This window comes from Varanus komodoensis, unplaced genomic scaffold, assembly GCF_004798865.1.
Source record: "Varanus komodoensis strain SLA01 unplaced genomic scaffold, ASM479886v1 scaffold6_4, whole genome shotgun sequence".
Lineage (NCBI taxonomy): Eukaryota > Metazoa > Chordata > Lepidosauria > Squamata > Varanidae > Varanus > Varanus komodoensis.
Genome location: NW_025336347.1, coordinates 3196463 through 3220819, shown reverse-complemented (window position 1 = coordinate 3220819; position 24357 = coordinate 3196463). Strand labels below are relative to the sequence as shown.

General features: G+C 39.6%; 1 protein-coding gene across 1 annotated transcript in view; it reads left to right on the top strand.

Moving 5' to 3' along the window:
* Positions 1-24357, top strand: part of ITPR1 (inositol 1,4,5-trisphosphate receptor type 1) — a 267869-nt gene that overhangs the window by 25704 nt on the left and 217808 nt on the right. Inside the window, exons 2-3 of the mRNA XM_044451697.1 lie at positions 10491-10598; positions 21270-21340. Of these exons, the coding sequence (XP_044307632.1) occupies positions 10491-10598; positions 21270-21340 (179 nt within the window). The remainder of the gene's footprint in view (positions 1-10490; positions 10599-21269; positions 21341-24357) is intronic.

The window sequence follows — 24357 nt, the reverse complement described above, 5'->3', positions numbered from 1 at the left end:
GTGGGATAGCACTGTATTCAGATGGAACTCGCTTGCAAATCAGCTTTCTTAGGAGTTTATGCAGCCCTTGGAATACAATATTAATTTCCTTCGGTTTGCCCTGGAAAATATTTTGTTCCTAATGCTTAGACTTTGATAGCTATTTCTTAATTGAAAGAAGAAATAAGAATTTGTGTGTGAGTTGGCTTCAGCAACAGCTGCCTTTGCTGCTCGGTAGTTTCCAGTCTTCTGACTACAGTTCAAAAGTAGAACTGTGTCAATCTGTCCAAAAAAGAAAAAGAAAATCCAACTTGATTGATTACCTGCCTCTTCACTACATCATAAGAAGTAAATATATGTCCATATTACTGAGAGTTCTTTGGAAATCTTAGAAATTTTAATAATGAAAACTGCTACTTGTTACAAGGAAAGACTGTCTTTCCTGTCTCCCCATCCCCTATTATACCAATATGCCAGAACCAAAGCATGCAAAGGGAAAAGCCTGTCAATTAGCAGCTCTGTTACCTAGAATTAAGCAAAAATGTACTTGGAATCAAGGAACACAATTATTGAGCAATGATGATGAAGGCATCAAAATAGGTATTGTTGCACCCATGTCCATGGGTTCCCAAGGACAGCTGACTGACTACTGGGCTAATAGAATGTTGTACTAGATAGATCCTTGGACTGATCCAGCAGGATTCTTCCTATGTTCTTATACGTGTGGCTTATGTGTTTTGTGTTCTTTGAAGGCCTACAAATAGCATTTAAGAGCTGGCTGGCTGACTGACTGATTACGGTGTTTTGGCTTTAATGCATGTTGGGCAGTTTACCTATCCAGGCAGTTAATTTTCACGTGCAGTCCACTTCTGTGTGACTCAAAATTTTATCTTTATTGAAACTTAAACAACAAGCAACTATTAATACAGAATCAATACATAATAATTGAGTTTGATTAATAGATGTGCTGAAGTGGACTGATGAAGTGAAAAAAACAATGACAGGCCAGGAATTTGGTTGTAACCTACAGCAACAGCAGAGACCCAAACCTGAGGAGGGCTTCTTCTAAACTGTAAAACAGTTAGTACAAACTCTTCCTTGGATTAACTAATCAGTGCATGGCACCAGAGTCTGATTGCTGACAATATATAGAAAATAAACTAGAGCAAATGCAACGCCTAAGCAGGAGCATAACAAAACCGCATAACAAAATCACATAAGGTCCAACTAGGGCGGAGCATATAGAAAAGGATATAATAGAGAGGAGAGGACAATAAGGCCAGAGAGTCTAAGGCAGAAGAAGAGAAGGAAGACCAACTATGAAATGGACCATTCCCATAAAGTAAGCCACAGCTTTGAGTTTACGAGAGCTGAACGGGGCTGTCAAGGACAGGTCATTTTGGAGGGCACAAATTTATAGGGTGGCTGTAAGTTGGAGATGACTTGATGGCATGTAACAGCAACAACAGTATTAAACATTATCAAATGTAGAACTGCTTCACTTTTTCTGTTTGATCTTGGTCAAGCCTCTTTGCTCTTCTGCAATTTTTCATGTGTTTAACCATTGGTAGTTAATATAACTGCAGTATAAAACACCACTATTGTGTCATTAGTAGACTTAGGGTGCAATCCAGTGCATGTTCTCTCTCTCTTTCTCTCCCTATCCCTATCCCTCCCTATCCCTCTCCCTCTCTCTCTCACGCACACACCCTCCTTATACATTTCCTATTATTCTCCATTCAGCTATATTGCCTGACACATGCTGGGAGTTTAGTGACTAAATAACATAGTTAATAAAATCTCAGCATTCTTAATGTTTGAAGATCTATCTTCTGTAACGATAAAAGACATTGCTCCCACCTTTAGGAACAGACTGTTGTTTTTGCTATGTTTTTAGATATTTCTGTCATTTCTTTAGAGAATATATAAGCAGAACTTGGCAGGAAGTCTGCCAGAGAACAAGGCAACTTATCCCTGTCCCCGTTGGCATTGATCTTCATTATATGCATCTTATACATGGAGCAAAATAACAAAACCTGACTAGAACAAGTTAACTGACATGGATCACCAGTTTACTTTAGTACAGGGTTTTGAGCACGTATGCCATTCTCTCTCCTTTCCCTCCTGCATCTGATATGTATGATGCACAGATGAAGAACTGCTTTTTGGAATCCTAACAGGGTCATCCCATTTAATTTGATTGCCTTCATAGGAGGAGGGACGGGGGGAGCAGAAACAGGCAGATGACTTTGCAAGGTTTTCAAGGTTACACAGGGAAGGTGTGTGAGAACCAGCCTGCCTTGGAAAAGAAAGGAGATGTTTCAGAACAGGAGGGGAAGAAATTAAGGTGGAGTTCTTTCACCCTATCAGGATATGGCAGTCAAAGCAAGCGGATCAGTTAAGAAGTGCCTGATGTTCCTGCTGTTTAGTTCACAAGCAGTGGGGGCCACCCTGAGATGAAGGTGCAGTGAGATCTTACTGGAAGGGAGGGAAGAAGGAGATGTTTTAGTGTGAATTCAGTTTTTCACATAGACAGATGCTTTTCCCACATCCTAAGGAGACTGTCACTTTGATTTATGCTTTTTTGTAACCAGTGGAGCTCCAGTAAAGGACTGTACTTTTAAGGTTATGTGGCTACTTTCTGGAGAGGGACAAGTGGGGGAGAGATCCACCCTTACTGGTCAGGTCCCCAAAGCAGTTTTAAGAGAACCAGTCTTGGATCCAGCTTTCAGGGGTAAAACATCCTGGGGAATGCTGAACTGAGTACTGCTTATTACATTTTTTGTAATTAAGAACAAGTGATCAACTATTTATTTATTACTTTCCAATACAATCAACAGCTAAAGGTCTCTGGGTGGTTCATAACAATTTTAACCCTAAAATACAGTATCAAATAAAATATACAAATTAAAATGTTGAAAACTATGGTTGAAAATAGAAGCAAAGACCAGAGTAAAACTCAGCAGTAGTACAAAGATTTAAAATACATCTAAGAATTTAAAACAGAGACTTAAATGAAAATTCCTGGGAAAATATTTTACCTGGCAGTGAAAAGAGCACAGTGTGGGTGCCAGGTGAACCACTCTGAAAAGTTCATTCTGTAATTGGGGTGCCATCACAGAAAAGGGCTGCTTCTTAGTAGTCACCAGCTGACTTCCTTGGTCATGGCTGCTGCAAAAGGACTGATGAGAATGATCTTTGGATCTGGGCAGCTGTGTATGGTTGTTGGGTAAGCTGGGCCCAAGCTGTTCAGGACTTTGAATGTTAACAGCACAATTCTCAATTGGGCCTGTGCATGAACGGGCAGCCAGTGCAGAGGGAAAGGGCTCGCCTAATATGATCATGATGGCAAGTCCCTGTTAGCAGTATGTCCTCAGTTATGGTCCAGCTGAAGTTGCTAGACTGGGGGGGGAAAGAGATGGGCTCAATCGTGAGCACGCTGGGGGGGAGAGATGGGCGTGAATGCGGGCCGCTTGGCGGGGGGAGACAGGTGTGATCATGCCGGGGGAGAGATGGTCGAGATCGCGGTTGCACTTGTGCAGGAAAGACAGGCACAACCACGGGCGTGCTTGTGCTGGAAAGACAGGCACGATCTTGGCCATGTCCCCTCCACCCCCAGCACAATCGTGGCCATCTCCCCCCAAGGGGGGGTGGGGAGATTGCCGCAATCACGGTCGCCGCCCAATGTGGACTTCGCGACCAGAGTCAAAATTTTTATGAAATTTTTGTTTGCGACCTGATTTGGTCATGAACTGAGGCGTTTGTGAGCCGAGGTACCACTGTAACTAATCCATTTCACTCAAGAGTGCCTGTCGCTTACTTGCTCAAGCATCTTGCCCAGGAAGGGAACGTTGGCTATTCACCTATGGTTAGGATTATTCAAGGGCAAGTTAGGCCTCTATAGAACTGGCCTATCTTCTTTAAAGAAGATAGTACCACTTCCTCTTTCAGGGAGCTTATGATGTTCTTATGGACCCAGCCTCCTAGCCCCTGTATTGGAAATAATAAGCCCTGAAGGGCAAAGGTCAAGCAAATATGTGGTTGACTGGACTCGGCTAAGCGCGTTGTCCACATCCACAGGTCTCAACAAATGGCACTTATTCACGAAAAACTGGAGCAGGCAGTGCTCTTGACAATTTAGCCAGTGGGTCTGCATTAAATGTGGTGTCCAGTGCATAATGGATCTAAGCAACCTTATCTTCAAACTGTTGGGAAAACTTGTAATAGCATGCTGTTGAAGATCCACCTTTTCCCTCTGCGGCCCAGATTGCAGCAGGCCATGAACGATGTGGAACAGTTCTACTGGATGACATTGCGAAAATGCAATGGGTAGTGGGAGAGGAACTAACTCCCATTTTATCACTCTCACCACAACAAATAGGCTTGATAATGAGCTCTAACCTGTACTTCATCAGATTTACAGCAAACTTTACTTCACTTTTGTTCTAACTATCTTTCCTCTTGCTTCATTGCCCTCAGCTCAGGTGTGTACCGAGGAGCTACTGTGAGGGAGAGGGCACTTGTGTGCAGTCATGTGTGCGAGTCATTTCGGCATGTCATTTCTACTGAATGACCAGAACTTTGACAGGAGCACCATCTGTATAATCAAAGAAATCCCACAGAGCCCTTTGGAATCCACTAGAATACATTAACCTCTATAGGGATACCATTTTAATACGTCCTGTAGCAGGGGGAAAAGCCTCTGAGAGTGTTAGCCTTAATAGTACACAATAGGACCATGACAGTGAGATAGATGTTAATTCACTTCCAGACCACCATCATTCTGTCCAGTTGAGAAAACCAAGAGAGTGTCATGGAATCACAGAACAGTAGAACTGGAAGAGGGCAATAAGGCTTCATGCAGGTCTCCAAATTAAAGCACCCCTAGCAGATAGCTGTCCAGCTGCATCTTGAATAACTCTAGTGGGCCCACTTACATGTGTTGGGCCAATGACGTGCTGAGACAGTGCTGTGGTTGTCATGGAGGCCATGAAGTCCTGAGCCACTCTAGATAGGCAGTGCTGGCATTGCAACCACAGACGAAGACTAAGGTCCACCTACCTCCAGTTCTCTGTGCCATTTTGTATAGTTTATTCATTTTAGGAAATTAGAAAAGATGGGGTTATGTTTTCTGGCTACAAAAAGGCAATGGCTGAATTCCCACACTGGTTAACCCATTCTTAGTAGGGAGCAAGTGTGCCACCTTATTTAGTTAGTTGATTTCTATACGATAGCTGAAACTCTCTGGGTAGTTTAACAACTACAACTTGTTGCTACTTCTTTCCACTTCCTCTTTAGTTCCTTCTTACAAAACAATGCGGGAACATTCTGGGTTGTTCTGTACAATGCCTGAATCCAGACCTCCTGGGTTTTGAAGGTCAAACAACTCAGAGTTTGAATCCACATTTTGTTATAAGCCAGAAGCAAAGCAGAAATGGAGAATGTGTGTGAGGCAGTGTTCTTGCTCACACTAGTGCAGTCCCAACTACCCATGTCTTGCTCAACCCATATGTTGTTGTTATGTGTGAACTGGAGCTTCATAAGGCAGACTTGCACCTTAGTATTTCACATGAAGAAGGTTTACTGTTGAATGCACATTAAATAACGGATCTATTTGATATGTGTGTGTGGGAGAGGCTTTTCCTTGCTGTCTTCACAAATAGCCAAGAGGCACATGTGGTTAATGATACAGTTGTGTGTGGGTGGAGCTAAAGAACATATTGGCTACTCCCACAAACTTTATCCTGTGATCACAGAAGTGCACGCATGGCTATGTGTGTGTCTGACAGACAGCAGGTATATCAAGTGGTTACCATAGCTTGATGGTAACCACACGTACCTCTAGTGAAACTGTGTAGTGTGCATACTTTTCACATATAGCCAGGTTTTAATCATTACAGGGTTGTTTATAATCATTGGAAAGTCTGGTGCAACCTACAGCAGAGTTGCCCTATAGTAAGAAGGTGTGGTAATCATATTTTGTTGTTAGGGGAAGTAAACACAGGCTAGAACCAGTTGAAGAGAAGTTTAAACCTGCCTATTTTGTTAGTCCTTTTTATACACTACAACCAAGTAATGAGTGCAAGTAATGAAGGCATGAGATATGGTTACTTGAGGGAGCAGGTATTGCAGAAGCAGAAAGGAAGGGGAGGGCGTAGGAGAGAGGAACCAATCAATTTACAGAGCAATGAGGAAGACAAAGCATGTTGATACATGTTCCCTATTGCTTCTTAGAGTCTAGAAGTGTGTGGAATTGTTCATAGTATTCAACAGAAATATGTGTCAAAACACTTCCTCAAGATTCTACTTTTAATCCTATAACTAATAAGCCAAAATACCAAAAAATCAACCAAAATACACAAAGATGAATATATCTGCATAAGTCTGAACTTATGAAAATGGTAAAAAACAAAAAACCCAAACCCATGTTTTTACCATTGGAAATGATCTTACCTATCTTTTTGCCTGCTTCAGTTTTTTGAGATCAGTCCAAAATGAATGTGAGCAGTGTTTATTTTCATAACTGTAAGGGTTAAAGGGTGCTGAATTCCATAGTTTCAGAATGCGCACAATTGCAGTTAAGGACAGTTTTTTAAATTAAAGAAAGCCCATGCACAACACAGCTCTGCGGGTTTCATATGCATGAATCATGCTGCTATAAAAATTTTGTTTATATTGGGGGAGGCTTAATATAAAAGTGAAAGATACCTTCTAAACAACTCTTCCATTAAAACCAGACCCTTTTCTATTGGTCTTCAGCTCTGACAGAAATTTGTAAATTAACACCTTAATCCTAAACACTTCAGCTGACAGAATATAATATTCAGTCAGGTAATTTATGCAACCTTTTTGGTTCATTGCCTTTGGAGGATGCAAAAGCATTAGCTTTGGCTGCTGTGAAATAGTTTGTGTTGTGTTGTGTAACTTATGTGTGAAGGAGCCTTCCTGTAAATCCATGAAAAGCTGGGGGAAGGCAGAAGATAACTCATTATATAGTAGGTCATGTCACAGATTTATATTAATATTTCAGACACGCAAGTCTGGACATGTTTATTTTTCCCAGCACATTGATAACATGCCAAGAAAGATTCTTGTTGCCTTTAACGGAAGTAAGTAACAGTGACCTCCTGCATTCTCCAAGGCTCAGTCATTGCAGCAGTGGCAGTGGGAAATTTCTGTTCCGATGTAAAACTGTACTGAAGTAGTTTTCTGCAAACAATGAAAAATAGCAACTAAAAATGTTTGTTGTGGTTCAGCACTTAGGTGATATAACAGTGTAACAGATAAAAATTGATAATCTCAGAATTGAACTATTGAAATACAATTTGTGTGGGATGGCTGTTGCGATTGGTTTGGAAGATTCAGCTAGTGCAGAATGCGGAGACTCGATTATTGAATGGAACACCCTCCTCTCTCTCTCTCTCTCTCTCTGTGTGTGTGTGTGTGTGTGTGTGTGTTTCTTTTACCATAAAGTTCTGCCTATAAATAACAAATGCGACATGTTCCGAATGTTATTGATGGCTGATGAGGCCCTGATCCAGCTTGGGACTAGGCTCACCCAAGAGATGGTCTTCTCCTATACGGGCTGCCTTAGTTTTTACATTCTCAGGGGAAGGCCTGCCTTACCATGCAGGGCTTTCTCCACTGTGGTGCCCACCATGTAGGATTGCTTCCCATTAAGCCTACTTGGTAAGATCTTAGTGTGGCATGTTTCTGCCAAGAACTAGGGATAGATCTCTTTGTTTGGGCATAGCCATCCAAATAACTCAAGCTATTTTCATAGCCTTGGTCATGTTCATGACATTTGATTTTATTCCTGTTTTGTGGTTTGGTTTCATGTGACCTAATTTTCATTTTAATTTTTGGACTTCTTCAACATTTCATTTTTAAATGAAAAGAGGTGTAAAGATTTTCTTAAAGAATTGTTTGTCAAAACATGATTCAGTCCTGGTCCATGGGCAAACAACAGTCACAAGTTTCTAATTGCCACACATGGGAAAGCTTGTGCAGTTGGAATTACTACAAGCCTAATGCCAAAATAATCCTGCTGACTGGCTTCTGAGAAAGGCTACCTGTTAGGTATCTGTGGTATCAAGAGCCTTGTGGGGAAGCAGCAGTTGAAGTAGTTTTACTGTGTGTGTGTGCGTGCGCGCGCGCGCGTGTGTAGGAGTAAAGTGTTTTTCAAACATGCAGTGGTTTTGCCCATCATTGGCTTAATAAGCTTAATCAGAACCTTGCACTGTAAATAAGTTAATGTTCAATCAGATTGGAACAGTTATCCTATTTACAAAGTCAGGGGTATGTTTTGCAATCTGTGCAGATTTCCTGCTATTGAAGCTATTTCTCTCCCAAGAGAAGAAATAATCTCAATGCTTGTACTGCATCTCTGTTTTGAGCTCTTATTATTTATTTATTTATTTATTTATTTATTTATTTATTTAGAAAATTTCTATGCTGCCCCATTCGCCGAAGCCTTGGGGCAGCTCACAAAACATTAGGAGGTTGAGGGAGTGCAAAAGAGGTGGTTGAATACTTGAGCATACTTCTGAAAAAGAGTGGGCTTGTTCCTGAAATTTTTAGTCATAGGTCTCTGTGTGGTCAGAGGTTGAAAATGAATAAGCAGAGCCATGTGACTATATTTCTGTAAAACTACATAGAGGATGCTCATACAGTAGCAACACTGTCAAATATACTGTTACTGTTTTTGGTTTAATGTTTTTAAGTTCTAGGGTCCATATATTTGATTCCCCCCCCCTTTCTTTATTGTTATGTTAAGACTTCCTACTGGAGTCTCTTCCCCCCTGCAGTTTTCAGAAGCAAAGTGAAAGCATTGACAGCCGGGTTTATAGTGCAAGAAATGCAGTGAATTGCACTGCTACATTAAGCACCAGATAATTTTCATTAATGCTGTGTTAACAGCACTTACTAATATATCTGTCCTCATCTCTTTGTTTGCCCATTGTACTGAGAGAGTGTCATGAGTGCCACCAGGAGGGGCGGAGCTGTTTTCTTGTGCAGTTCCATGTTGTATGAGATTTCCTCGTGAGTCTGTACACATCGGTAGGGGCCCCTGTATTCCCCCCATGCATTTGGTAGCACTATAGAAAGTTGCAGATCAGATGAGAATTATCCATGCAATTTGGTCTTCCCAAGTAGCCATAGGATTCATTCATGAACTACCACAGTGTGTTTTATGATTCCTATTATAGTTAGTAATTCTTAGTATATATAATATAGTGTGCATTTTTTGGAGTCAGTTGCTGAATTCGAGATTTCTGTGTCAGAGAATTATTGGCAAGCTATGATTACTATTCTTGAGAAAGCAGTGAAATGGAGAGTCTGTTCTTCCGGTTGCTCCCATGTCAACTTTGCAAAACAAAGGGGCCGGGGGGTGAAAGGGAAGGAATTATTAATAAGCAATCCTTAGACAGCAAGAACAAAGTGGAGCTGAACAATACCATGGTGGTGTATTTGATCAAAACTGATTTACCATCACCCCAAGATTCTGCTCAGAGTGTGTGGGATTTTGTTTGTCTCTTTGCTAAGTCCCAGTATTACATTCAATTCAACCTGCCTTATTATAGTGGAAGAAGACCATGTACAGCAGCAAATCTAGATCACTGTAGTAAAACACTAGAGGTCAAAATGGGGGCCATCATGTCATGGGAACTGATCAGTTCAGTCGTTTCAGTGGGTTTTCTTGAAAGATAAATGTCTTTCGACTTTTGCCTCTGTGGGCAGGCCATCAGGGCCTGGGAGCTCTTTCTCTAGCTGGAAAGCTGCAGCTGAAATTGGTTAAATATGCACGGAGAAGCTGAAAGGAAGAAATATGGCACTTTTTAAATTTATTAAATTTACCTTGCAGTACCTTGCAGAAGTCACCCCCCCCCATTCCATATGTTTTGTGTTGCAACCTGGAACTGAAATGGACTTAAAGTGGTATTGTTATCACTTCATGTGCAGAAGATACTCAACATCATGCAAAGATTTCTATTGTGCCACAATGTTAGGAAAGAAAAGCAAGCTGGCACTTGTTGGTTGCATAAGCATTAACCCCCTTGGCTGTGACATGCCTGAGTAAACTCTGCTGCAACCCACTACCTCTAGGAGTTACACAGTTTAAGCTTTTATTGCCATTGGATTGTTCCCTAAGGGTGCAATCCTATGCATATTTAGACAACTCCCAGCATGATCCAGCCAGCATGGAATTGTCAGATTTTTTCCCTCTTTAAACATGCATAGGATTGCACCTTCATGAGCTTCTTAAAAGCCTCTAACATATAGTTCAGTCATGACTTATTTAAGGTGACTTATTTAAGGCCTAATTAATTTGTTGTTTTTCATTTCCTTTTTTTTATCAGATATATGTTTAGTTAACATTAGTCCATGCAATTGTATTTTTATGATGAAACAATTGGCAACACTTCACTTTTACTAGCCATTGCCAAAGTGTTAATGTGGGAAATGTCCGTGCATAATAAATACTAATGAGTTTCTTTTCTCTCCCTTAGAGCCAGCAAGCCAGAGATGTCCGACAAGATGTCAAGCTTCTTGCATATTGGAGATATTTGTTCTTTGTATGCAGAAGGCTCAACCAATGGATTTATCAGCACTTTGGGGTAAGGGTAACAATCTTCCTACACAGCAGATGTGAATTTCTTTAGATGGGACTAATCATCTAAAGACGATGTCACCATTCTGTGTTTAACAATACTGGGTTGTTCTTTTCTCCACTAAAACTATAACTCCTGGATTATCCGCCCCCTAACAATTTGCATTTCATTGCTTCTGGAGGCGGTCATGGAGGAATATCATGTAGTTTTTTATATGGATGAAGAACTGGCAATGTAGGCCAAAGAAAGATGGCAATGTCCATGGATTCTGTTGCTTAGAAAGAGTTCTTGATTGAGGAAGTGTGATGGCTTGAGTGGTGATGGGGCTTACTGGCTTTGTATGGACATTTAATGTTAGTAGGAGCCAAGTTATTTGATGCCTGGTATCATTTATATAATAATGGGATTCAGGGAGTGGTAGTGTGCCAAACCAGAGGATGAGGACCTGGCTGGGTTTGGTACCAATCACAGGGTAACCCCTCATTTTTACAAGCTCAGAGTTGAATGTATGGCAGATGCATAGTATTTCAATTGTCCTCTCCTTCCTCGGTGTTTGCTAATAGGTAGTTTTGGTTAAAAATCAGTCTGAGATAAATCATAGTTTAGTGTGATGAGAATGAGTTACTATGAGCCATGCACTCACCCTTGTCCTCTGGCATAGATGCAGCAAGCATTTTTGAAACCTGTGTTTCCACTTTACATTAACAACAGTATGACTTATGTCATCCAAATCTGATGAACCTGTGCTTCATTTGAAAGAAACCAATTTCAAACCTACTGGTTATAAAGCTGGCTACTTTAAACAAATCATAGTTAATATGAATCATAATTTAATGTAATGGTAACTAGGAACAAAAGCTTCCAATATCTGCCTCATAGCAGGAAGGTGAATGAAGAGGGAGCACTGAATTTGAAGGTTCATTCTTATGCCAAAGCTAGTTTTAGCACTGCGTGTGAGTGTGGTTGGTAGTTGGACTTTGAGCATTGTTAGCTAGAAAAGTTGATGAAAGAGTTGTTGATTTTTAAATATGATGCAATATGTATATCTAAAGCTACTTTTTATAAGAGGTACTTTTGAGAAATGATTTATGTAATGGGTATATAGTTTAGACAGTGTTAGCCACCAACTTTTCTTGAGAAAATGCACTTATTTTTTTCCTACAGTTCTAGTAGATAACTACATTTTTGAAAGAGGGATTGATAAGGAAACTGACAATGGTCTTGCCATTAATTAGAAAATAGAAAACAAGAGAATCTAGAAAGGTAATAAAGAATGAACAAAATTTTACACAGGGCATAGGAACACAATAAACGCCTAAGAGCTTCCATTTTTCTATATTTCTATACTGCCTTTTTGACAAGGTCTTCAATGTGTTTACATTTTAAAATATCAAATAAAGAAGTTGCAAAAGACAAAATTAAAAAACAGCATAATTATTTCAGGCTGCAGACAGTCTCTTTAGATGACAAGCTTCCTGACCAGACCTCCATTTCTCTGTAGCAAAATGAGATTCTGGGTTTGAAAGATCCCATGGTGAAGTTCCAGCAACAGATCTCAAATACAACCAGGATAAATATTATCCCTGATCTTTAAAACAATCTTCAGGTCTTGGTTGAGTTCAGTTGGTTGTTTTGTCAGTGCACATTCTACAAATGTATATGGACATATTTAAGTATGCAACACACACTGCAGTTTTCCAATCCAATGAGTTACCATGTTCCCACATTCTGAACATGTTCCCAAGCAGTAGCTAAGCCATGATGGAAACATATATAATTTAAATTTACAAAAAATCAAGTATTGTGTGAGCTTGGACTGCACAGCCTCATAATACAGCATTACTGAACAACATCTTTGACCAATATCTGACTCTGTTAAGCCTACATGGAAAAGCTAATGTGGGTTCACATAATGGGAGAAGGAAAGGAATCCATGCTGGCTTCCTTTTCCCACTCTGCATGTGCTGATCACTTGCCAACACAAGTCATCATGGATTCTTTTTCTTTCCCAATCGTGAACTCAAATTAGCTTTCCATGAAAACTCCATTAATCAGAAATTGGTCAAGTTCAGATGTCATGGAAACCTGTACCCAAACATGGGTAATTATGGAAATGAGGCAATGTGCAACTGGCATGCACAGGGTGCAGGAGAGAAACCAGCATTGCTTCCCCCTCCCCTTTCCTTGATTGTGCGAATCCAGTCATAGCTTTTGGCAAATTCCCCTTGCAAGCATCTGGTTCCCTTGCACGTGCGTCGTCACATTTGCTGTTGATCCCAGCATACTCTTAGCCTTTCCCCATCTGAGTCTATGGTACTTGTGATGAAGCCAGCTGGTTTCAGCATCCTTCAAAACAACCTCTTTTTTTAAAGTATATGAAAATCCAGTTGAACCAGATTGAACTGAGCTACTTGGAAGGTTTCACTAATAAGAGAAAAACTTCAAGAAAGGTGGAGAACTGGATCCAGGAAGTCTGGTGGAAAGAGGAACTTGGTGTAGTGAAGACAGGAAGGAAGTGGTTATTGAAACTGCAGTACATTATCTGCTATAAAAAATAGAGACACTGAAGCAAAATGGAAAAGTTAAATAGATGTGCTAATTGTCTTCCAATATCTTAAGGAGTCTTTTCTCCTCCAAAGAGTCTCTTGAACCAAAACTATCCGCATGAATATCATTGCTTCATTTATTATTGCAAAACTGCTTGAGTATCAAGTGATGGTTTGTTCTTTTAAACTTGAATTCACTAGATGATTGAATCTTACTTTTAACTGGAAAAGAAATGTTTAAGAGTATTGTTCTTAGAGGGAAGTCTGGGGAAGGCTGCAGAGCCTTGGCAAAGCAATTATGCACTGCTGCTTACTCTATGTGTTGATACGATTGCCAGATCAGTTGATGATGATAACCCTCAGTGGATTTTGTGAAAGGGTTTCAAGGAACTAGTAAAGCAAAATTTGTCTCACAGACTAATGAGCAAGACATATGAACATAAGGTCCACTTAAAGCTGAGTCGTACCTTTGGCAATCTAGTACAACACAGAAGGGCAGCAGCAGATTCCTTCTTAGCCATACCTGGAGATTGAACCTGGGACCTTTGGTAAGCAAAGCACTGAGCTGCAGTCATTCTCCTGTAGGAGCAACATGTAACTTTGGAACTCAAATATTCCCATTTAAGGTTATCTTGGAAAATATGGCGCCTTGCCATTTAAATGTAGAGCTACTAAACAAGTATGTTGAATTAGGTTTGAATATTGGATTCTCATTTTCTTCATTAAAATTGTTTTTTTTTTATTCTAAAGCAGTGTTTAGTACCTGACATGACCAAAACCCAAACACCAAAAATACATGTACTGCTTTATTTTTTAATTTCATTAAAAAAAATTGGCTGCATTTAAGAGTAGAACCTTTTCAAGGCAACAGTGTAAATTCTACGGAATCCTATACTTCATTAACAGTTAGTGAATCCTGTGGAAACTACTGTGCAAACGCTTTCATGTTAAGAGCTTATGAATGATGGGAAATGAATATAGCTACACACAGTAATGCTTTTTTGTTCAAGTAAATATTTCTCTGAGGTGGAATCTTGCTTCATATTCCTGTGAGATGTTGGCTTGTTACTTAATCACAGCCTTGCTTCTGTTTTTCCAAATAAAGTGATCTGATGGTTTTAGTTGCTAGTCTGTAATATACCTAATTGCCTTTGAGTGCTATGCATGCTGTGTAATCCTTATTTTTATCATTTGTTTGCCTAGAATAAATACTCCTTTGCCTGTGGTCTAATTTTGGAACAAGGCATATCTTTCTGTCTGTCTATTTGCTTTATGTACATTTTTTCTTAACTTATTTTCTGAGCTTTACCAAGTTTCTGAGCTTTGGCTTTAACACCCACCTCATGATTTTCTGATGAGAGAATGGCCAGATGCAATGGACTTACATACTTTTAATACCATGTAGAAATGAGAATTTAAGCAGCTCTAGCTTTTCATGTCACAGCACTGTAAGGGTGACAAAAGCTGCAGAAGCTAAAATTTCTCTTATGTGCAGCTATTAAAATGACAGAAGTCCTGTTTTGTATTCCATTGTAAAGCCTTAACCTTCCAACTCCATCTTCTGTGTGTACAGACCCAAGGCTTCTCAACAGATGCTTTCCAGGATTAAGATAGGTTCCATTACAAACAACAGGATTTTTCTGTTTGTCTTTCTCTATATTCCATTGCATAACCACAAGGTGGTGCCGCAATATAGTGGAATTACACAAATACATGAGAGGGTCTGGCTCCTCCCACCATCTCTAAACAGTAGTACATTTTCTTCAATCTAAAAAAGCTGCAGAAATGGTTGCAGAGAATGCAAGACTTCATGGATGATGGCAGCATCATGTAAAGCAGCTGCAAACTACCGAGCATACAGTATGTGTCTTGTGTACAGACGCTCCGAGTGTAGGCTGTTTTCTAGGCCCAAAGCCAGTATTAAAATCCTGTTAACGATAGAATGGTTAAGGATATAATAGGGGCTTTTTGCTTCCCAATTGAACTTTAGATCTAGTGTCTTATGATGGGAAGGAAATCTGTGTCAGTCCCTCACATGATCTCCTGGGGAAAGTTTTTAATTTGCCACAGGTGGCCAGGCAAGTAGCTAATTGCAAGCCTGAGATAAAATGGAAATGATGAACTGACAAATACCACTCCTTCAGATGCAGTGCTGGAAGAGGAAACTGAATATTCAGTGTGAAAGCATACTTTAGTTTTTAGAAATGCAAACTCCATACTTGCTTTGTTCTTTAAAAAACAAACAAACAAACTGCCAGTAGCAACATTGCCTTAGTCTTGGAGATCCATGTGCTAACTGAAGGAAACAAAATTTCCTTAGGATTACACATGGGTGCATAATGTGACCCACACATTCCCTCACTGAATTGATTTTAACTTCAACTAGCTTACAGTTAAGCATACTTAATTGAAACCAAGTTCTTCTGTGTCCCATGGTATCTACATCTAGATGAATGTTTATAGGATTAAAGTGTTGGTATTGTTCCTGGAAGGCGGCAGGGGAGGGTATTTCAGTGGAATGGATTTTTTTCTTAGTGGCTTGTGAAATGAGGCTTGAGGTAGCCAAGTTTGTATAGTAATGCCAGGGCTATATGGCACTGATATATATATATATATATATATATATGAAATGTAAAGAAATGTAATAATAATAATAATAATAATAATAATATATTTCTGCGGTGGCACCCACTCTGCGGTGGCACCCAACCTATGGAATTCACTCCCCAAAGAGGTCCGCCTGGCACCGTCGTTACTGGTTTTTCGGCGCCAGGTAAAGACCTTTTTATTTAAACATCATTTTAATTGTTAAAACATATGATCTGGCCAGGGCAACTTCTTCTTCCTTCTCTTTCTCCTCCTATATTTTTATTTACTTAATTTATACTGATAATTTTAATCTTATATTTGTAAATCAATGTATTTTTTGTATTTTGTAATTAATGGTAATTTATTATGTGCTATTGTATTTCATTGTATTTTATCGTGTTGTAAGCCGCCCCGAGGTTTCGGCAAGGGGCGGCATAGAAATGTTATAATAATAATAATAATAATAATAATAATAATTATTATTATTATTATTTCCATGTGCATTACATTCAATTTGGACAAAGAGCTGAAGCTTAGAGCTGCTTGTTTTTTAGACCATTACTTAGAAACAACTCTCTGCTTTTGTTCTGGTCCAATAGAAGAAATTTCTGGGGAGTGATCCTTAAAATGTTCTTTAAAAAAATCTAGGAAGCATGTGTCCTACTAAAAGAGGCAAGGCGATATCTTTCCCTTGGCAATTGTAATCATCTAACTTTTAAGTGCAAGACTGACTATAGTCAGTGACCTCCACCTTTTCAACACTTCCCTGAGTCTTAGCTCCTCCCAAAATTACAGTTATTAATGCTTCCACTTTTGTAGCTCCTTTTCAGAGCAGTTACTGCTGTGGTTACTGCTCTTCCAGGGATGTGCCCAGATCTTACTGACAACTGACAGAGTTTCTTTAAAGCCTTGGAAGGCAGCTGAATGGAGGGAGGAATATAAGTGCTTGTGGTACAGGTGACCTTTTTGCTATGACCTGTTCAGTCACCCTAAACTGTTGGGAAAGTGCCTGAAGAGGGCAATATGCCGTCTGCTAAATGTTAGACATGTTATAAATGTATAACATGATGAGGTTGAATTTGGGCACATACTTGCTGGGCAAGAAGTGTGCATGTGTGTGTGTTTGTGTTCCTTCTTTTTACTCCAAAGCAAAGTATGTCTGAAAAGCACTCATGACCTCTACCCAAATGTAGTGTGAAAAGTTCTGGAGAGGCCTTGTTCTGAGTCATGCCTACTTGCCAATTTAGACAGAATGAGACATGGAGTAGGACCTTCACTGAGATGAAAATCAAGGCACAGATCAAAGGCCAAGGATGTGCATCCCAGCAAGGCCCCACCGACAAGAGCCTTCTGGAGTTGCTGCTTTTAAAGGACGTGTGCCCTGCTTGTTTGGCTACTTCTCATTAGCAGCTAGAGAGAATGGTGGGGAGAAGGTTGAGGGAAGGAGCGAAAGGCTCGTTTTGAAGGGCCTTCAAAGAGCTGAAGATGCCACTGGTGGAAATCTTGTCCCAAAGTGGCCTCTGTTGAATATCTCTGTCTAATCTTTTAAGCTTTAGGTAAGGGTTATCCTGTTGAGACTGGCATATGGCATGTGAACCTTTATGGCAGCTCTGTTTATTTTCACTAACTTTGCTAAATAATTTTACTAAGCTTTAATTGTGGAATGTACATTCTAGAGAAACCTGCCATCGAATGTCTTTTGTGGTTTGATTTTTTTCAATGTCTAATAAACATGGAATTCTTCCACTGGGCTGACTATTAACACTGTGTCATTTATTAGTTGTATATTTTGTAATGACCTCCCAGAGCAATCAACAGTAACTTTTATCTGTAACAAAGGTCCAATTATTCTACTATCAAAATTATTAGAGATAAATAAATTTTATAGATGGTTTTTTCCTACTGGTTCACCAGCTTCAGGGAGGTCCCTTCTAGGATCATATGGTAAGAGTCAAAACAATAACCATCTTTGTGATACGTTAAAGACAAATATATTGTTGTGACCTAAGCCTCTGGGGACTGTATCCTGCTTCATCACAGTAGTAAACCCACAGGAGATAAAGGCAACTCTCTTGATAACTTACAGGTCACCAGTTTCTGTTGAAATTTGCCTTTGACATTCTTTTGTTCCAAAATGGCTACTTTGAGTAACAATGACTAGGTTCTGACAAAGTTATGACCCACAGTTGTCATGGAACCGTCGATTGTTGTTGAAATGTGTGTTAACATGATTTCTGAAACTAGCTATGGTAGCAAGCTATGTGCTAACCATGATCAACCCATGAAAGGGACCTATGGGTTGTTGTTAGGTTGTGAAATGTGGTTCAGTATGATAACTAATCACCAACAAAACTCACATTATCATGTTGTGTGAACCCAGCCATGATAACAACCCATGGTGAACAACCCATGGTTCAATAAGTAGCCAACTGCAACATTTACTCAACCCTTGAGTATGGGTTGTTGCATTTTCTGAACCCACTCAAAGAGTCCAGGGTAGTGGAAATGACTGAATTTTCAATTTGGGTGGCAGTTGATAATTTTCTTGAAGTTTGGCTTAATGTTTGCATGAGTTGAGTTTTTCCTGAGTATCTTTGAAGGAAGGTTTTAGCTGCTTGAATGTCTCAGTGACAGTTGCCTGTAAATATAATTGTCAACCCAGACTAGTATTTGGAGTTGAAAATATATTGCATCTCTTTTGTAATAATTTGCTCAAGCTTCCACAGCCTATTCTTTGGGTACCTTGCTTGTCTTCACTTTTGTTCTTTGTTTCTAAAGACACAAGAGTGCTCACCCATATTATTAAGATTTGAATTAATAGTGAGAAAATTGCTTATTTACTTTGTTATATCAACTGTGTTAATTAAGATTGTTCCAGTGTGAATGTTAGTCCCTCTCCTTTTTATATGAAGGTATCTGTCTGTCTGCCTGTCTGTCTGTCTATCCCATTCTTCTTCCAAGGAATTCAGGATGGCGTATATATTTCCTCCATTACTTTATCTTTCACTGCTTATTCACACACACACACACAAACTTATATGCATACAGATATAGCAACAGACCAGGAATTAAGGGACCTTTACCAGTTGTGTGGTGTGCACACTGCAGTTTTATGTACTGATTTCCAACAAAATGGGGGGCAACTATTTCTGTAACAGGAAAACTAATTCAAATATTTATTTAAATTCAGAAGCACAGACTTTAGTTTTACAGATTTTGTTATATAGAAAGACATACACTTCAAAGGAGAAAAATGACTAGCTTAGTGGATGCATTTCCTAGAACAGAACTGGGCAATTTTTGGCTATTCAGATGTTTTTGTTTACAACTCCCATCTATTCTTGCTGGCATAGGCAGTAGTGGTTATAGGCCCTTTAGATGAAGGGTCTCAGATTCTCCAGTCCTGTCTGAGCTCATGGTCCAGAATGCCAGTTCCTGTGGAACTAATGTAAGCATAAAGAGTGGGGGAAATGAACCCTTGCCAAAAGAGGATGAAGAGGTGGTACAATGGAAGTGGTAAGGCAGGAGATTGGAAGACTGTGCACCCAGGAAAGATTGGGTGTTTGGTGGGGCCTGGGAACTGAGAAAAATGGATAAAACTATGCTCCTGCATGATTGAGAATTGATCCTGGCTCTCTCATGTATGATAACCTTTCATGTATTTGAAAAATGCTATTGACCCTGTCATATCTTTTCCAGGCTAAACATGGCCATTTTTTCAGTCTCTCCTCACATAATGTTTTTTCAGTCCCCAATCATCTTGGTTGCTCTCCTCTGAACCTTTTCCAGGTTGTCTGCATTTTCTTAAACTGTGGACCCAGAACTGGACACAGTACTTGAGATGGGTGCTGAGTGGAGAATAGCCAGCACCAATATAAATATATATATTTATTATACACACACACACACACACACACATATATATATATATAAATAATCTTTTTGAAATGCCATCACATTGCTGGTTCATATTCAGCTTGTGATATACAACACTTCCAAGATCATTCTCACTTATATTCAGACAGGTATTCCCACATCTTGTAACTGCATTTGGTTCCCTCTTCCTACATGTAGAATTTGGCATTTGTCCCCATTATTTACATACTGTTGTTTTCAACCCAGCTCTGCAGCCTATCACTTGGAATTTTGTTTCTGCCTTCCAAGGTATTAGCAATCCCATCCAATTTTCTATCATCTGCACATATGATCAGCATTCTCTGTGCCTCTTCATCCAAGTCATTAATACAAATGTTGAAGAATACTGGGTCCAAGACAAAACCCTGTGGTACCCCAATCATTCTCTTTTTTCAGTCTGAGAAGCTACCATTGAGCCTCCAATTCTCTAGCCATTTGAGGCTATTTGGTTTGCTGAGCAAATAAAACTTCATTTCATTTTGAACTTTTGTTTGGCTGTTATTCCTTTGAGCTGGGCAAATAGCAGCAAGCAGCAGTTTAGATTGGAGCAAACTGTACAAAAGATGGAAAGCCACCAAATGATTGGTGGTTGGTTGTTGGTGTAAAGGGCAAGGCCAGGGGAAGAGTGCAGGTCCATGTAGGGGACCTCAGAGGGTTGAATTTGGCCTTCATTCCTGAGGTTTCCCATCCCTGATCTGCATCCTGTAACTCCATCCATCCATCTCTTCAATTCTGTTTTTGGAATCAGTTGAATATTTTGCCTGTTGCATCTAATGTTCATCCTTCATCAGTCTTCTCAATGTGACTGAAGATCCAGTTAATGAACAACTTAACTCTTTGATGCTCACATCCTGTTCCTTCATATATATATGGTGATCTGTGTATATGGTGTTTCATGTTGCATGAATTCCCATCATAACATATTTTCTTTCTGGCTGTTCCTTTTTATTTTCTCCACCTATGTAGCAAGGTTTTTCTGTTTCAGGTACCAAAAAGATCCAGGGCTCAGACCCACAGGACAAAAAGAAAGTGAATAGGCTGATTTGCTTACACCCTATGTTCTCTTTGTTTATATGTCTTTAAAGGACCTGTCTCCCAAGGATACTCCTATTTGTAAAGGGGGTGTATGGACAGAAGGAGGAAATTTGATTTCAGAAAAACAAAAACCCTCAGGTAGAAAGTTTCAGGAAGTGGGGTGGGCAGCAGGATGTTGAAGGATGAGCAAAAAGCCAGCTGCCCAGAGCTCAGCAGGGCTCCTGTGCCTTTATTTCAACAAGTGCTTATTATTTTCAGTCTAAGGACTGGATAGAATCAGTGTGCCTATAAATTCATACATGTTTGAGTGCTTGTTCTTTTTTTTTCCTCTCTTTTTTTTTAAGGTGCCAGAGAGAGCCCCTTTGCACATGTGACCTGTATAAGTATAGGCTCATTCACATGTTCAGATGAATTCATGGAGATTGGCAGTGAGGAACAGATGCCTCTCACCCTTGGACAACTTGTTTCTTAGAAAGGGTTCATAAATTGATATCTGAATAATTTGTGTTCAGTGATCAAGATTCAGCTATGATAATGCTCTAAATGTGCTTGCCGTGATCTTAATTCCTCCCTTCCTTTCTCTCTCTTGCAGACTTGTGGATGACAGGTGTGTTGTACAGCCAGAAACAGGTGATCTTAACAACCCTCCTAAAAAGTTCAGAGGTGAGACACTTCCTTATTCATCAACTTACACATTCAGGCAATGCTCCATTCTGCTCAGATCAAGCTTGTACAAGATAAGAGCTGCACATAAACCTGAGAGTACACAGTGAGGTTATCTTGTGACTGTTAGGAAGTTTGTATAGTTTTACTTCTTTTCATTCGGGTGTATGGAATTGAATTCTCGTTCAACTGGTATTCTGGTATTAGATGAATAAAAGCAGAAAAGATGGTGGGAAGACCAATGACAGACCCTGGTTTGCACTCAACCGCTTTTTGAGAATTTAAAGTCCACCTCCTTTAGGACATTTCAGTTGCAAATGCCTGACTTGATCACTGGAGCTGTTTGTTCTTTCATATTGTTAAGCAACTTTTTATTCAGCAACTTTTCTTTGGACTAGAAAGAATAACAACATGATCTTCTCTTTTGAGGCAAATTCTGTTTTAATACAGTGATGCTTCATACTTAATTCATTTGAATTGTTCAATGTCTGAAGCAGTGTTCCCCATTGGAGATAATGGAAAGTGAATTAACCCATTCCCAGATTCTAAACAATACCTATTTTGGCTCTGAGAAAGTTCGAACAGGCTCTGAGAACAGATCAAAAAGGCACTGAAGATGATCAAAAAGGCATTGAAAATGATTCAAAAAAGCATTGAAACTTTTTTCACTGCGGCTGCAGTTCGAACTTAGAAGCACTGTTTAACCTTTGGAACAATCTTACCTAGATTTTAGTGTTCAAACTGTGGAAAGTTCGAACTTGGGGAAGTTCAAAGTTCGAGGCTCCACTGTAATAATAAAAACATTAATTTGCTCATTGTTTCTAGCATTTTTAAAAGCATGAAATCAGTGGTGATGTAAGGGGATGTAATTGAATTAGTAGTGCAGCTGTATAGTCTCACTAGAACTTGTTCACTGACACATCACTTGGTTTTGGTTTATAAAGGATGACTCCTGCTTAGAAGGGACTGTAACAGTATTATAGGCTGGCCCAAGCATATCCCACAGATGCAATTTCTCTTATACTAGGAGCAGGCAACTTCTAGATGTTGTTATTTCTAGCTTCTATTGGGACTAGTTAGTATGGCCAACAAGTAGGAATGAAGTGAGTTGAAATTCAGCAACATCTGGAAGGTCTTAGGTAGCCACCCATGTTCTATGCCTCATTAGTGTTTTCAGAAGCTCCATTCCTGAAACAAAATGGTGGAGTAGTTGGACCTCTTGTCTTGGTCCTATAGCAATGATCTTGCCATAAGATTCTTATGTAATGGCTCATTATATTCAGAACTGGTATGAAGGATCTTTCACTTTCCATAAGCTGCTCTGCTTTAGTGGTGAGAAAGCATGCATATAGCAGCAAAACATAATATATAGTCTACCTTAAATTCAAGGCAGCAGTGCAGCGTTACTTTGTTCCTAAAAAAAAGCACAGATGATTTAGAAATGCCCGTGTTTGAAACACCTGTATCATATATTTTTTTAAAATCAGCCATCTTTGTACGAAACAATAAATGTGTGTAGTGAGTTGGGTGAGAGGTGGAATAATGTGTTCAAACACAAAATTAGACCAATGCTATGTTGATGGAATGTGAATATTTTAAGGGAGGAGTGGGTGGATAGATGCTAGTTAAGTTTAATTAGAATGTTTTAGACTAATTTGGAATGAAAAGAGTAGTATCAAATAAAGTAATGCACTATCAGGTGTAATGGCAGTTTCATGTGTGATGCAGAAGTTTTAGACGGTTTATTCAAGGAATTTATACATGGGTTGTTTATCTGAAATGAGGGTATACTTTCAATCTTTTAAATCCAGAAATTGCCTCTGTGAGGGAAGAGCACTACATGAAGCAACATGTATATTTTTAACTACTAGGTTGGACTTGCATCCAGTAATGAGGAAATGGAAATCCTATTTGATAGTGCAGCTGCACAGTGACTTGGTTCAGATGTAACTAGAAATCATGGTTTTCTTCTATGCAAACAGACCTCTTTCTTTCTTCTCTGTCATGCAAGAGAGGACAAGATGAAGGTTTGCTTTTTATTTTAGACTAACAACAGTTTTCCATTGTTTCCAAATACATGGAACTGTTTGTTTACATTCTACTTAATGTGAACAAACTGGATTCCAGTTGTGTCCTTTAATTTTGGGTTTTTTATCAGCTAGAATTTAAACAAACCACAGTTGAATGAATATGGAAATCATGGGAAACTGTGGTTTGAGATTCCAAAATTCTCTTTGCAGCTAGGAGAGAAGTAAATTGAAAGAAGTCCCATACAAGTAAAAGACTTGGTTTAGATGAATAGAGACATTTATTCCTTTTTAATGCCATCCTATCCGTCAGGAAGTGGAATTTGGGGGAAAATAGGTATGACTTAAGCTTTCTTTCTGGAAGTACCATTGTTGTTGTTAGTCACGAAGTTGTGTCCGACCCATCGCGACCCAATGGACAACATTCCTCCAGGCCTTCCTGTCCTCCACCATCCCCCGGAGTCACTTAAGCTCATGCCGACTGCTTCAGTGACTCCATCTAGCCACCTCATCCTCTGCCATTCCCTTCTTCTTTTGCCATTAGGCTTTTCTCCAGTGAGTCCTTCCTTCTCATTAGGTGGCTAAAGAATTTGAGTTTCATCTTCAGTATCTGGCCTTCTAAAGAGCAGTCAGGGTTGATCTCCTTTAAGATTGACTGGTTTGATTGCCTTGCAGTCCAAGGGACTCACAGGAGTCTCCTCCAGCACCACAACTCAAAGGCCTCAATCCTTCGGCGCTCAGCCTTCCTTATGGTCCAGCTTTCACAGCCATACATTGCAACTGGGAAAACCGTAGCCTTGACTATATGCACTTTTGTTGACAGGGTGATGTCTCTGCTTTTTAGTATGCTGTTTAGATTTGCAATAGCTTTCCTCCCAGGAGCAAGCATCTTTTAATTTCTTGGCTGCAGTCCCCGTCTATGGTGATCTTGGAGCCCAGGAAAATAAAATCTGTCACTACCTCCATTTCTTCCCCATCTATTTGCCAGGA